Source organism: Gadus macrocephalus, chromosome 17, assembly GCF_031168955.1.
Source record: "Gadus macrocephalus chromosome 17, ASM3116895v1".
Lineage (NCBI taxonomy): Eukaryota > Metazoa > Chordata > Actinopteri > Gadiformes > Gadidae > Gadus > Gadus macrocephalus.
The window spans coordinates 5,953,197-5,966,445 of NC_082398.1; the positions used below are offsets into that span (position 1 = coordinate 5,953,197).

Below are 13,249 nucleotides of genomic sequence, written 5' to 3' on the forward strand. Positions count from 1 at the left end.
TGTATACGGGGAATAGGTTAACCTAGCGATTGCAAGTGCTTTGGCACTACTCTATGAATATCCTCACTGTACCGACATACCGATATATTGTCGTTTCTCTTTCTGCTGACAAACGTGCTTGATTGTACATGGCTTTGGATAAAAGCGTCCAAAAGCCAAATGCCCTAAATGCAAAAAAGAAATAGCTATTCTCCATAACACCCCAAACTTTTTACACAGTCAACGTGACTGCGGTCCAACGCCCGGTGCTTACTTGAAGGGGTGTCCGTCCCCGGACTTCTGCACAGCCTGCACCACCGACTTGTAGATGCGGAAGGTGATGGTGACGCAGAGCAGGGCCAGCAGCAGGTAGGACACCACGCTGATCACACTGAAGGCCGCCAGGGACAGCAGCACCAGCAGGGACACACCAAACACCACGCCCGACTGCTTGGGGTCCCGCCAGTGGATCAGGTCCTTGACTGCAGGACGGACGGACGGAGGGGGGGGGGGGGGGGGGGGGGGACAGAGGGGGAGGGAGGATGGGTCGGAGAGAGAAGTCGGAGGAGGTTGAAATGGATACGTGTGCGTGTGTGTAGGGGGTTTGACAGCAGGATATTGTTTTTGGAGTGTTGGTGGTTTTAGCGAGAGGGATGGATTGGGGACAGATTCAGGGTGGAGGGGGGGGGGGGGGGGGGGGGGGGGGGGGGGGGGGGGGGGAGGGGCAACAAAAGGGGGAAGAAACAAAAATTAGTTGATGACACCTAAAACACACCATTCTCCCTCATGAAACCAGGGTCTACATCTCGTTGATCTCCCAGCCCAACACACCAGTATAAAACATGGTACATCAAGCACCCCTCTGGCATGTTTATGCTGAGTAGTTAAAGGGAGAGCTGGCGTGTTGCTGGAGACTCCCTGGATACAGGGGCTGTTGGCCTTGTTGGAGGCTGCACATGCAGAACTAATGGCCATTCAACTGGGCAGTTACGTAACGCTTTTTTACAGCACGTGTGACGCATAGAAACCTCCCTTTCCCTCGACTGCGTGTCCGTCACACACGGGGGAGTGCCGATGTCTCCACGTGGACCTCTCACCGGGGGGGTGAGGTTGGAGGTTGGCACCCTTCTGACCAGGAAAGGGAGCGGTGTTCAACGTCACCAACACACCCAAAAAGGGTGCATGCATGTGAGCACATTCACACATACACCGGTGGTGTAGGGACAAGTCCTCCAGGGTTGCTAATGCAACTTAAAGAACTAGTTTAGCAAGGGAGGGCCTCCATAAGGGATTAACACAATCATTCCAGTGGCTGTCAAATGTAATTGCTTCACTAACTTTAGCAATACCACATTTCCTGCCTAGCTTGTGACTTTGAGTGCTTCAACAGCGTTGTGGACAATTTGAAGTAATTGGAAAGGAAATCAGATCTCAGTATGTCGGACATCGATGTCTCAACAAGACAAATCGATACTAAAACCAAGACACTTCATTGTTTGCGCCACACGACTTGCACCGCGAAACGTAGGGGTTTCCTTAGCCAGCATTGCAGGGGTCTAAATCCCTCCCAGCATGCTTTGCGCATGGGCCTTAAGGGAGAGAACCGGAGCTTGGCGGCCCCTTGTTCCGTTTCGCTCACCGCTCACCGCACCCTCCTCCTCCTCCTCTCTCCCTTCTGCACTCTGCATCACAGGCCCCAGTTCTGGAGGGAGGTCTCAGCGGTGGGAGAGCCGCAGTGGCCTGCTTTCTCCCTCGCTGTGCCTGGTGCAATTCTTAAAGGCACCACTTTACATTGTGGCTCTATGCATGCTTGGGTTTGTAAAGGCCGCCTTGCGTCTCAAATCAAATATCGAGATTAATTTCAGTCGGCGCCGATGCTACTGAGCTGGGAGTGTCACTTTTGTCATTAACATTTTTTCTTTCCCGGGGGTAATTAAGAAAATGAATGGCGATAGCCAGGTCGTATTAAGTTCTGACACAATGCCTTTGCCCTCTTTCCCTACAGCTCAATCTCCTTACATTCCGGTATGGGATAAGAACGTTTATGGCTGTCGGTACAAATTGGAAATCCAATTTATGATTAATCTTTAAAGAGCTGGCAGCAAGTCAGGCATTACACCAAGCAAGCCCTTTTCTAGCACAGGCCAGACATGCACCCCACTCAGAAGAAATCTTGAGTAGATTCTAATTAGATTAGAAGATGCAGTTGGCAGAGAAGTGGGAGGTGGGTTCTTGCTAACTGAAATGGTGGACTTCTGCCAGCTGTAAGGGGCACACCAGTAATATTGAAACTCTCCTAGAGAAACCGACCTGCAACAAACACACCCTACAAAGTCACAGGAAGCACTGCAGATGAGACGACTTGAAGAGCAAGAGTGAGGACTCGATGCATCACAGAAAAGATTATACGAAAAATAACATTTCGTTATTATAGAAGGGGTGAAGACATACATATATATATAAACACACACACACACACACACACACACTAATAGGGTTTTGTCTGTACCAGAAACTAGCAAAACTTTTGGATCAATGAGTCAAACTTTTGGGTTAAAAATGTTTTAGGTTAATTGCCTACGCCTTACTGGTGGCAGCTGGCAAGGACACCGCGTCACACAGCCAACGACAGTGCAGGAACGTGTCAACCTATGTCTGCATACAGTCGCGGTTCACACTACGAGTGTGAGTGAGGGGGGAAAATAACTTTAATAAGAGAGTAGCGTTTCAATATTTGCGAGCCGATCCTATGATGAGGGTCACAGATGACCAGTGTACATGGCGCAGCAACTATTTAACACCTAGTCCGAGCCTGCAACACATGACGGCGTGGTATCGTTTACCTAATGGAAGGGAGGCCGCAGACTGCATCTGGTGTCGATTGAGCAGACAAGGAGACAAGGGCGGGCGGAGAGGTGTTGGGGGGGCAAAAATATCTCATGACCGTAAGCCAAATCGGCAAATTTGGCATGGTGCCCGAGAACCTAGCGCCGAAAAACCGGTACAAACTAACGTACACAAAAACCAATTAACATGATTTCTGCGTGAAGTGGGTTAGGTCAAACGGGCGGCGATAATTAGCATGTTATTTATAGCCCCTGATAAAGCCCATTAAGTCTGGAATATTTGTCCTCTGTGGAAAGCTGCATCAAAGCAGAAATTTGACACCGGTGACCGACCATCTGACTTGCAGAGCTGTTGCCACATGCACCAGGGCAATGTCATCATCAATGGCGCCTCGGTCGCTCTGCCTCCACCCCCCAGCTCTTTTACAATAGACAACTGCCAAGCTTTAAAAAAAGACGAGTGGCAGCACGGGGGTCAAAGGCTCACGTGGAGACAGAATCTCAGTTTTGAAAGTCACCATTTGCTCCCTATAGGCTCAAACCCAGTTCCAACTAGACTTAAAAATGACGACCTGCATTTGTTATGTTATATAAGCGCTCTTTTACAACATAAAAAAGGTCACTCCCAAATAGTATTTCCCTTTGGAGGTTCTCGCTTTTGTTTGAATTCTGCATCTTCACCATCCAGAACATGCTTTATTTTGAATTAATGAGGTTTAAAGTGTTGATCTGACACCATTAGGTGCTATTCTGAATTAAAAAGGGAAACGTTTAAAAGCCCATCTTCAGGTATACTTCTGTTCAGACCTACAAAGACACAGTATACCCCCCGTCTTCCATGATTACCTTGACAAACTCATCGTTAAACCTCCATGTGCTCACCATATGCAAGCCATCAGAAAATAACCATTGCAGGCATTCGATTAAGATGCGGTTAGAATGCATTTGTTATAAGAGTAGTGAAATGCATTCATGTCATACTAATTTAAGTTATTCAAACAGGGGGGGGGGAAATGACCGGGGAAGAATTACATGTCACTGAATGGAGTCGTTGGCATCGTTGAGGTGCGTGCGTGAAAGGTTAGCAGGCCTCGGGGCCTGGCGGGAGGGGGGGGCGTTACCTGATAAGTGCGTTAGTATTGCCGTCAAGACATGCTCGGCAAGATAGTACGCCTCGGCCACCCACTGGTCAATGGCCTCTACCTCTTTGGAATATGCGCTCTCTGACGTGGGTGTGGCTCGTGGAGACAGAGGGGTGGAAGTTGGGCTGCGAGGCGACTGCTGAACAACGCCGGTTGACCCTGGGCCCGTTTTGTCCCGAGCAGGGATCTCACTGTGAGGTTTAAATGTGGTCTTCTCCATGAGCTCATCGTCCTCTTCCTCCTGACTACTGCCCAACTCTTTCAGAGCGCTTATTGTAAGCTCCTCTTGCTCGAGGTCCATCACCATTGTCGGCGGAGACTGCAGGGCATGCTCCTCGCTTTCGGGTTGCTCATCCTTAACATCGCGATGGCCGTCTTCCGTCTCCGGGTCCTGTCTTGATTTCAAGCACTCTTTCATGAAGTCGACAAAGCTATCGGTGGCTCTGGAAACGGAGCAGTCTGGCTCGATGCTTTCAGGGTCGCTAGTGGTGTCCGGTGTGTGGGGACCATCGTCCGTGTCGGTGTTCTCCCGTGGAATGGACTCAATCTTTTTTACGGTGTCCGTGGTGAGGTCACTGGTCGCTTTCAAATCCTCAGACTCCTTGAGGGAAGGTAGTTCGCCAAAAGAAGAATACGGGTCTTTTGGATATTCTCTCGGGGATGGCTGGCCTCCAACTGGCTTTGGGAGTGGCTCGTCATCCAGCAAACTGACCTCTTCGGAGTTTGCAACATCTTTGGGGGCCTTGTAGATTGTGGTATTTGCAGACAGCACTTCAATATGGATTTGTGATGCATCTGAGGAGGAAGGCACCTGATCATTGCCATCAAAGTAATTCTGGTTAGGCGTGTCATCCGAAGAAGGCAATGCATCGTATTCATCATCAAACGACTGCCTTTCATACAAGTCATCCTGCATGAAGCTTGATTTGCAAGGGGGCAGAGCTTCAATCTGGCCTGGTTTAGTATCTGTATCCGTCTTTGTATCGGTTATATTAAAGATGCTAGGCAAAGCCATAGCGGTTATGTCGATCTTGTCGGGTTTAATGAGAATGTCTTGCCGTTCATCAGACCATTCATCGTAGCTTTCTGATAACTCAATATCTTCTTTTGTAAAAGACATATCAGTCTTGAAGGAGGAAAAGTTATTGTTTGTGTTGTCGGAGGAGCTGATCTGAGATAATTCAGGTTGGGTTTGAGGAAAATCGACAGAGGTATTCTGTAAAACATGCATCTTTATCGTGGATTCTTGTCGGACTGGATCAGGTTCAGATTTGGGTAATTTGTGTGTGGGGGAGTATTCAGAATCTGATTGCACGGGGGAAGATGGAGGAGAGTAGCCTTCCATGAACTCAGTTTCTAATGGCCGTGTGTTAGCAAGTTCTGTGTTAGTGGTTTCTGGCGGTGGTTCGGGAGTTCTTGGAGACTCTTGGGCTGCGTCTTTCACAAACTCATCTCTCTGATCATGTTCTTCCTCCATCTCCATCTCCATTTCCTCGTCACTATAATTTGGTTCATCAGTCTCAATGACGTTAATGGTCGGTACCTGCATTAGCTTTCTCTCAATTCTCATTGGCGTCTTCTCCTTTTCTTCGTCAGGGAGGGAGGGACCGGACGACACAGCATTAGGGGTAGGCTCTTTTGAGGGAGCAGGACCCGAGGAAGCCGACTCTGGGATTATGGGGTGAGAGACACCATCCTCAATTACAGTATCATCAGAATCCCCCGAGCTGTCCACCTCTGGTACCTCCGTTGGATCCATGTCCTGATCACATGGGGTCTTGGTGGCCTCCACATCCTTCTGCTTAGCATCAGCAACAACAAGCGGGGGAATGGGAGGGGATGTGGACTCAAATCCTGTGGGAGGGGCAGGGGCTTCAGATGAAATATGGGCAGGGTTTATTGGATCCTTGGTACTCTGGTTTTCCTGTTCCCACACGCAGGCCGTTGGTAAAAATCTCAGATCAAACTCTGATTCCTCTTCAGGGCTTGGCTGTTTTGGTGGCACTTCAGTTTTGTTTTCCAATTTAGGATCTTTGAAAGGTGCTTTGGGCAACGAATCAGGGACACTTGTAAAGGCTTCAGGTACACATGGTATGACTATGGCTGCCTCCTTCTCTTTTTGCGTCTTATCGTTTTCAGAAACCCGGTCATCTTTGCGCAAATCTACGGCATCGTCGAAGTCCGGAGCTGGAGGTAAATGGACCCTCATCCAGTCTGCAGTGTTTTCAAATTCATTGACCTGGCCTAAATCTCCAAGCACTTCGAAGGGAGATTCTGGTGACTCCGAGTTGACAGAACCTCCTTTCTTCTGAGGAGCGGGCACGACCTTCTCCGCTGGGGTGGTCTTCTCCGCTGGGGTGGTCTTCTCCACTGGGGTAAACTTCTCCACTGGGGTAAACTTCTCCACTGGGGTAAACTTCTCCACTGGGGACTTCTCAATATGACGGTCTCTGAAGTGAGAAAAGCCACCATCGTTTCTGAAGTCGGGTTCCTTTTTCTTGGCAGCTAGTGCCTCCAAAGCCTTTATTCTCTCTGAAACGGGGGACGTCTTGATCGGCGAGTCTGGCTGTTCGTCAGGCGAGCTGGCTTCAGCCCCATAGTTACCAGGTGAAAAGGAGCCAGGCTGAGATGAGTAACGAAGGGAGGTGGCCACAACTTCGGAAGGCTTGTCAGAGCCAAGAACCACTCTCTTGTCTACTTTGTAATTCATGGAGGTGGGGGAAACAATAAAGGGGTTGGGGAAAGGAGGGGAGGGTATGAAAAGAAATCTGACACACAACTCCCATGCACTTCATTATTTAGTCAGCAAGGCCTATGTGATGCAGCCCAAGCAATCATGCATTGAGTCATGAAACTATCAGTTTTGAGGATGGGGTCTTGCGTCATCACATGCTGCTCTTAACCTCTATCAAAGGAATTTGTCGTCAAGCAGCAATTGATGCAGAAGGATAATGAATGATTCATATGCTCTAAATGAGAAAGTTCAAAGAGTATTTCATCAGCCAACAATATTGTTTGTATTTCTGTACTGCATTGGATTAAATTAACTGAGATTTTAAGCTGGCCTGGTTATAGTCCAAACTATTAAATATTTACTAAACTAGTTTTCAATTGGATAGTTTTAAGAAAGCCCAAAGAACACAATCAGTTGATTTAAAGGTGCAGGAACTAGATCCTAGGTACTATAGGCCTATGCTCTTAATTTACAGTATCCACAAACCAATTTATCTGCTCAAGTGATTTTATTAAAGAACAAGGCACCTTAAATCTGGAAACAGGTTTGGTATGTTTGCCTGTAACGGTCAAATGTGTATACCATTCATAAGAGCTACATAATACATGCAATCAAATAGTATAGAATATAGTACTTGCATTACTAAGTGTTTTTATCACAGCAAATATCCAATGATGCAATACTGCCAAAAACAGTTAATGTAAGGTAATTAAACAATGGTTCTCAACCTTGTTGGAAGAAGCTCGTAAAAGATGATTAAATTCTGCCAGACGGGCTGGTTTTCATCATTGAAAATAAATGCTGATTGACAAAAGAGTGTGGGTGTGGTTTTGGAGAATGCATCCCTGAGAGAGTAATTCGACAGGCGCGCCAAATCAATCAGCTAAACCCCCCCCTCTGTGTGTGTGTGTGTGTGTGTGTGTGTGTGTGTGTGTGTGTGTGTGTGTGTGTGTGTGTGTGTGTGTGTGTGTGTGTGTGTGTGTGTGTGTGTGTGTGTGTGTGTGTGTGTGTGTGTGTGTGTGTGTGTGTGTGTGTGTGTGTGTGTGTGTTCCTTTCAGCACCAACAGTCTCTCCTGTCACTTAAAAACAACCCAGTGTCAAACGGTCATGGGAGAAGCTAAATAGAGATTCACGGCAGCTGTCCGATCTCTGCCAGCCAAAATACTGCTTTGCACCAGGCAATGTTTAACTTTGGACAGAATTGGCCAATGCAATGACTGTATTGTTAAAGTTCCTCTGTACTATCATGTTGAATTCCTAACTTCAAGTTACAAATAGTACCACCCTAAAGAAAACTCAAACACAAATTACTGGTGGGGGACATCTGACTGGTGCACTTTTGTCTTAGCCTGGGTCCCAGGCCCCCCGTGTGCCCCCCCCGCCCCCCGCCATCCCCCCCACGACCCACACTGCAATGCATTGTTCAAACTAGGCCACATGAGGACTTTCCAATCTCACAGACAGTTTCATAGTCCATTGCCTCCACCGAGGGTAAACAAATTATGAAACAGCAACTACTCTGGGAGACCAGTGCAAACGTGAGGCACCAAGACAAGGACAAGGAATTAAAGAACCGATTTGTGGATTTCACTGAATGTCAACTTCCTTGTGTGTGATGGCCTGTGTATTCCAGATGGGATTATCATGGAAATTCTTTCTGAATAATGCAATGGGAATTTTATCTTTTCGATCGGTGCTAACCACATTTTTTAGGTTTGTATTGGTAAAATGCATTTCATCACCCTGCAAAACTACAAGTAATCCCTATTCCTCAACGCAGTGGCACGAGAAGGAGACAATTGGATACCAGACTGTTAAAGAGTTAACTTTTATTTTAATAGAAAAGTTATCATTTTAAACCATTTAATATCAAGTCAAACAGATCCATCTAGCTCTGCACTAGCATTAACATCTTTCGTCTTAAATTTTAGGAAACCAATTTAAATAACGTCTTTTGAGAATAGGAGGCAGAACCTCATGCTAAACAAACAATAGTCTGATGAAGAAAACCCTACTCCAGCGCAGATGGAAAGACATGCACAAAAGCCTTAGAAAAAAGCCATAAGCAAAATATATGCATTAAGTGGAGAGAGCGGGATCAAGCAGCCAAGAGGTAATGGTAACGCCCATGGAAGAGTCCTTGGGGCGGGGAGCAGATGCCGCTCCTCCTCCATGACCTGCTCAGTGGGGTGGATGGGTGCTGGGCCAGGCTGGAGAACCACCAGGACACCCCATCCCCATTGACACCAGTCCATTTTTAGACTTCCTCTCTCGCTGCACACAAAGTCAACTTGAACTTGTTATTGCCTCCTTAAAATAAGGAGGCAATCATGGGATTAGCGTGAACCTGGAGTGAGCTTGCTGACCTACATAGTGCTCTCTGGCTGGCGAACGGGAAAGACCGAAATGGATCGGGGGTGCAATCATCTGTACGTTTGGTTTCAATGGAAGGATTAGATTGGGTTATGGTAACAGGGTAGAGTAGCAGCAAGTTCTGCAGAATGCTAGAGGCACACCAAAATTGATGCGAGTCAGCTTCAAGGGCTATTCATTTTGGGTAGTTCTCACCTCAAGTGAGGTGAGGCAAGTTAGCATGTTTAATGCATATGCCTAGGTGAGGTTAAGAAAACGACAACATGCCATTTATAATGCTCTGTCCCCCGCGTACTAATTAGCATAGCCCCCCCTAGGGTCAGTTAGTGGGTGACACAGATGGATACAATTAGTCGAGCTGCCAGTGGAGGAGGGATGTCTAAAGCCAGACCGGTAGGGGATAATGCTGAGCAAGTACAGCAGAGTCTGAGCCAGTTAACCCAAGAACTAGTCTCTGCAACACTGGTCTTGCTCCAGAGGATGGGCTTGGCTATACCACTGGAGGCTTTTCTTTTGAAACCAACTAAATCGTGTATCACTTTAGCGCAGTCCCACAGAACGAGTGCCAGGCATCGTACACGCAGACCCTTTCTCCGTTCCAAAGTCCTGCACCAACCAAGGCACCCAGTGGGGCTAGTGAGGCACTGCAGGAACTCACGGTGAATCGAAGTGTTAGCTAGACTAGACTGGAGCACAGCTACAGGACGGTTGGTCGTAAGAGCAGGAGCAGGGAACCAGAGAGGCATGGTGAGGGCAGTACAGCTTAGTTGGCGTAGGCCAGGGCCAGTTAAGAGCAGATATGAGGGGGAATAGAGGAGGGAACAGGGGGGAGGGAGGGGTGGAGAGCAGGCGTGCAGCGTTAAAGAGAACCGTACACTTGCCTTGAGGAGACTGAATGAGAGATACAGGCGAAGAGGAAAGAAAGGAATCTGAAAAATGACAAAAAAAAGGTAAGGAAAGAAGGATGAGCATCCCGCCAGGTAAGCCTGTTGAAACCCTCCTCGACAAAGATGAGATTTAAATGAGAACAGAGGAAGAGATATCAATTAAGGCTTCACTGATTCAACCTTAATGCAATTATATGGTGAAAAGAACCAATAAATAACTTAAATTTATGTCGCTTTACTTTTGCAAATAATATATATTAATAAATGTACTTAAACTCTAAGCAGGCAGGATTGAACCAATTCAAAACAGCTTGGTTTGTACATGTATTTACTATATATTTTAGAATAGAAGTAATAGCATTTCTATCCAAAAAAAATAAAATAGCTAAAACTGTAAAGACGACTTGTATTCAAGCTCAACACTACTTAACTGGCATTTCATACCTGTCAAGAACGCTTACATTTTCCGTCCACCTCCCATGCATGTAAACCACTGGGACTGACGCGTGAGGAATGCCTTTGGCCATGACTCAGAACTGATGATGCACCAGAGCCCATTGGGCGGAGGGGTGGTGTCCTTGGGACAGGTTTGGAGACAGGCTGGGCAGTTCACTAGTGCCCAGCCCTAGCCTTGCAGCATTCCAATGGCCCAGTCATCGCTGTTCACTTATCACACACTGCTGCACCTTCCCTTATTTCCCCATCAACTATTACAGTTAGGTTTCCAGATAAGAAGGGTCTTTGGTCTGCAATTAACCCTTATGCAAACTCATGGCTAATTGTGGAAATGAGCATCTGTGGCAGGGGACCTTTCGGGAACACGGTGCACTTAGTGATCGTGCGCACCTTTGACCCTGTAAATTGTAAATTCCAAAAACATTCTGCCAACTCACCCACATAAAAGCCTAAAAACGAATTCCTTCAGGACATTATCTGAGATTGCAACTTATGGACAGCCGGCTTGTGGCTGCATGTCTTGCCTACTCTGAGGAAAGACAGAAATGTCAGCCTCAAAGAACAAGCCTTATGTTTAGCTTCGAACCATTCATTGAATATATCAGCCCCAGATCCCATTCTGACTGAGCAGAAAATACATACATGTTTTGAGTCCTCACTATTTTTCTGCAGTAACCCAGGTCAACACATGTTACAAGAGGATTCTTAGTGACATTTTTTCGCTGTTTTCCATCTTTGTTCAAATCTAACAGCGCCATGATGACATATGTAAGCACAAACCATAAAAAAGATAGGACCCAAATCAGGTTGGACAACAATACACATCTATTAGACATCTATTGTGTTACGTAGTACATATAGCTCCAGGTCTCATATATGCCTAAACATGTAACAACGTTAGGATATGCTGAGTAGCAGTTAGAACAAACTGTGAGGAATCAAGAACCCGAGGCAAATGAAAGACCGGAGAACGGTGCAGCAACGTTTCATTGGATTCGAGTGCTAGGACATGGTTTCTTTAGTGCTTTTTGATTGTCACAGGATTAGGGTCACCTTTTAACAGTTGAAAACGTTAGACTTGTTAACATAGAACTTCAAGAATCACCATCTTATTTTAATTTTGGAAACTATTGTTTGAAATACGGCCTTGTTTATACTCCGATGTAGGCCTAATTTTCAGTAAAATCTGTTGCAATGTAGTTTAAGAAATTAGGTCTCTGCTTTGAAGTGTGTCAGATCCTTTGTGAATATTGTCGTTCAATGTACTGTTCAAATCCAAGCATGGATGTAGAAGCAATTAAGAAAAAAATAATCACTGCCTGCTGGTTCTGGAACTGGTAATGTTTTTCCAATAAGAAGATACTGAAAATGTGTGTTCACACAGCTAAGCTTTCTGTTTTTCACAATATCAAACAATACTTTTACCCATTGCGTTGAGTTCAACTGACTATATGATATCAATATGTAATTTGGGTGAAATAATTACATTGAATGATTTCTCTCTGGCTTTCAAATTAACTGTTATACACTAATAATCAAAGATCTTGTACATCTACTAAGGACATCGTTTGAAAGGAAAAATGAAATATTTGGTTAGAAAATAGGGGATGTCTGACGCTGTTGTACATCAATGGATGGGTGCATCCTTTACCTCAGTGAGGATGGTGCTGACACAAATAATCCAACGCTGATACTACAGGCCTCCTGCCCCTCCCTAATATATGTCAACGAGGCCATGACAGACAGGCAGTGCATGGCCTTTGTTTTAAAAACATTCCCATCCCGAGTCTAATCAGCTTCAAATGATACGTGCTGTCATGATATAAAATGGCTATTTCAAAATGTCTGAGATATGTCGTGGGTTTGTTTACTAAAATGAGGAGACGTTGCAGCGCCATAGCGGTGCTTCGTCCCCTCGCCGTTGACCAGGCGGTTTGCTAACAATGCCCCTGCAATGGTGACCGCTGTTGCCTTCGCCCCATGAAGCCATTTCGACACGGGCAGAGCCAGGAATAAAGGGCGTTCCCCTCTCATACTGCTCGTATGAGGCGGAATTTCAGGTCAAATTGGTTCTGCGAGCGAAAGCATTGAGGGCAAGGGAAACATGCTAGCTGCATAACTAGCTTTTCTGCATAACGACATGGCAACGTGTAAAACGCGTTTATTGCCATGTTTCGAGTACGTGTCTCGACGTATGTGTGGTGTTCGTTTGGTGAACAGTTGGCCCCGTGATACCGCCAAATAAGGTGAAAAAAATACACCACGAAATGAACCATCCGAGACGTAATTAAGGCCCGTTTGTGTCGATTTTAATAGTCAAACCCAAATGCCGAATTGGCACTCGTTCCCAGCTCACCACAGGTGTTTCTGATTATACTAGTCGTATGCTTGAATTACCAATAAAGCACAATTTTACCATCCAATAGTTTGATAACATGTATACAAAACAGCTTAATATCGAGGGGGGAATCAGACGTTTTTCATGATTGTCGCACATGGAAGAATAGATGAGGGGATATAAATGGGGCAGGTCGACACAGACATCGAAAATACGAAATTCTTTAATGGAATCTAAATAACCGTGGGCCAAACCTCAAAAGGTATATCATGACTATTTCTTACCGGACATTTTAGACTCTTTGGGGGCAGCAATCTGTCCATCGGCGAGTCCCTGCGACGACGAGATCTGGGCGGATTGATTCATTGGATCCATTTTACTGCAGTTTCAAAAAGGATCAAACGCGACGAATGTCTGTGTCGTTGAACGCAAGAGCGATATTTGAACTATCTAATGTATTTGTCTGGCTTTCAACGTAGACGTAGTCCCTAAGA

At 46.1% G+C, this 13,249-nt stretch overlaps 1 protein-coding gene across 3 annotated transcripts in view; it reads right to left on the reverse strand.

Moving 5' to 3' along the window:
• Positions 1-13,186, reverse strand: part of rtn3 (reticulon 3) — a 21,885-nt gene extending 8,699 nt beyond the window's left edge. The window contains exons 1-4 of one of the 3 annotated variants that reach the window (XM_060076932.1): positions 13,040-13,180; positions 9,956-10,003; positions 3,947-6,661; positions 254-461 (exon numbers count right to left, since the gene is read on the reverse strand). In XM_060076932.1, coding sequence (XP_059932915.1) covers positions 254-461; positions 3,947-6,661; positions 9,956-10,003; positions 13,040-13,130 — 3,062 coding nt within the window. In that variant the 5' untranslated portion in view covers positions 13,131-13,180. Of the gene's footprint in view, positions 1-253; positions 462-3,946; positions 6,662-9,955; positions 10,004-13,039 lie in introns of all 3 variants that reach the window. The other 2 variants (XM_060076933.1, XM_060076934.1) reach the window with 2 other exon arrangements.
• Between the last annotated feature and the right edge of the window lie 63 nt (positions 13,187-13,249).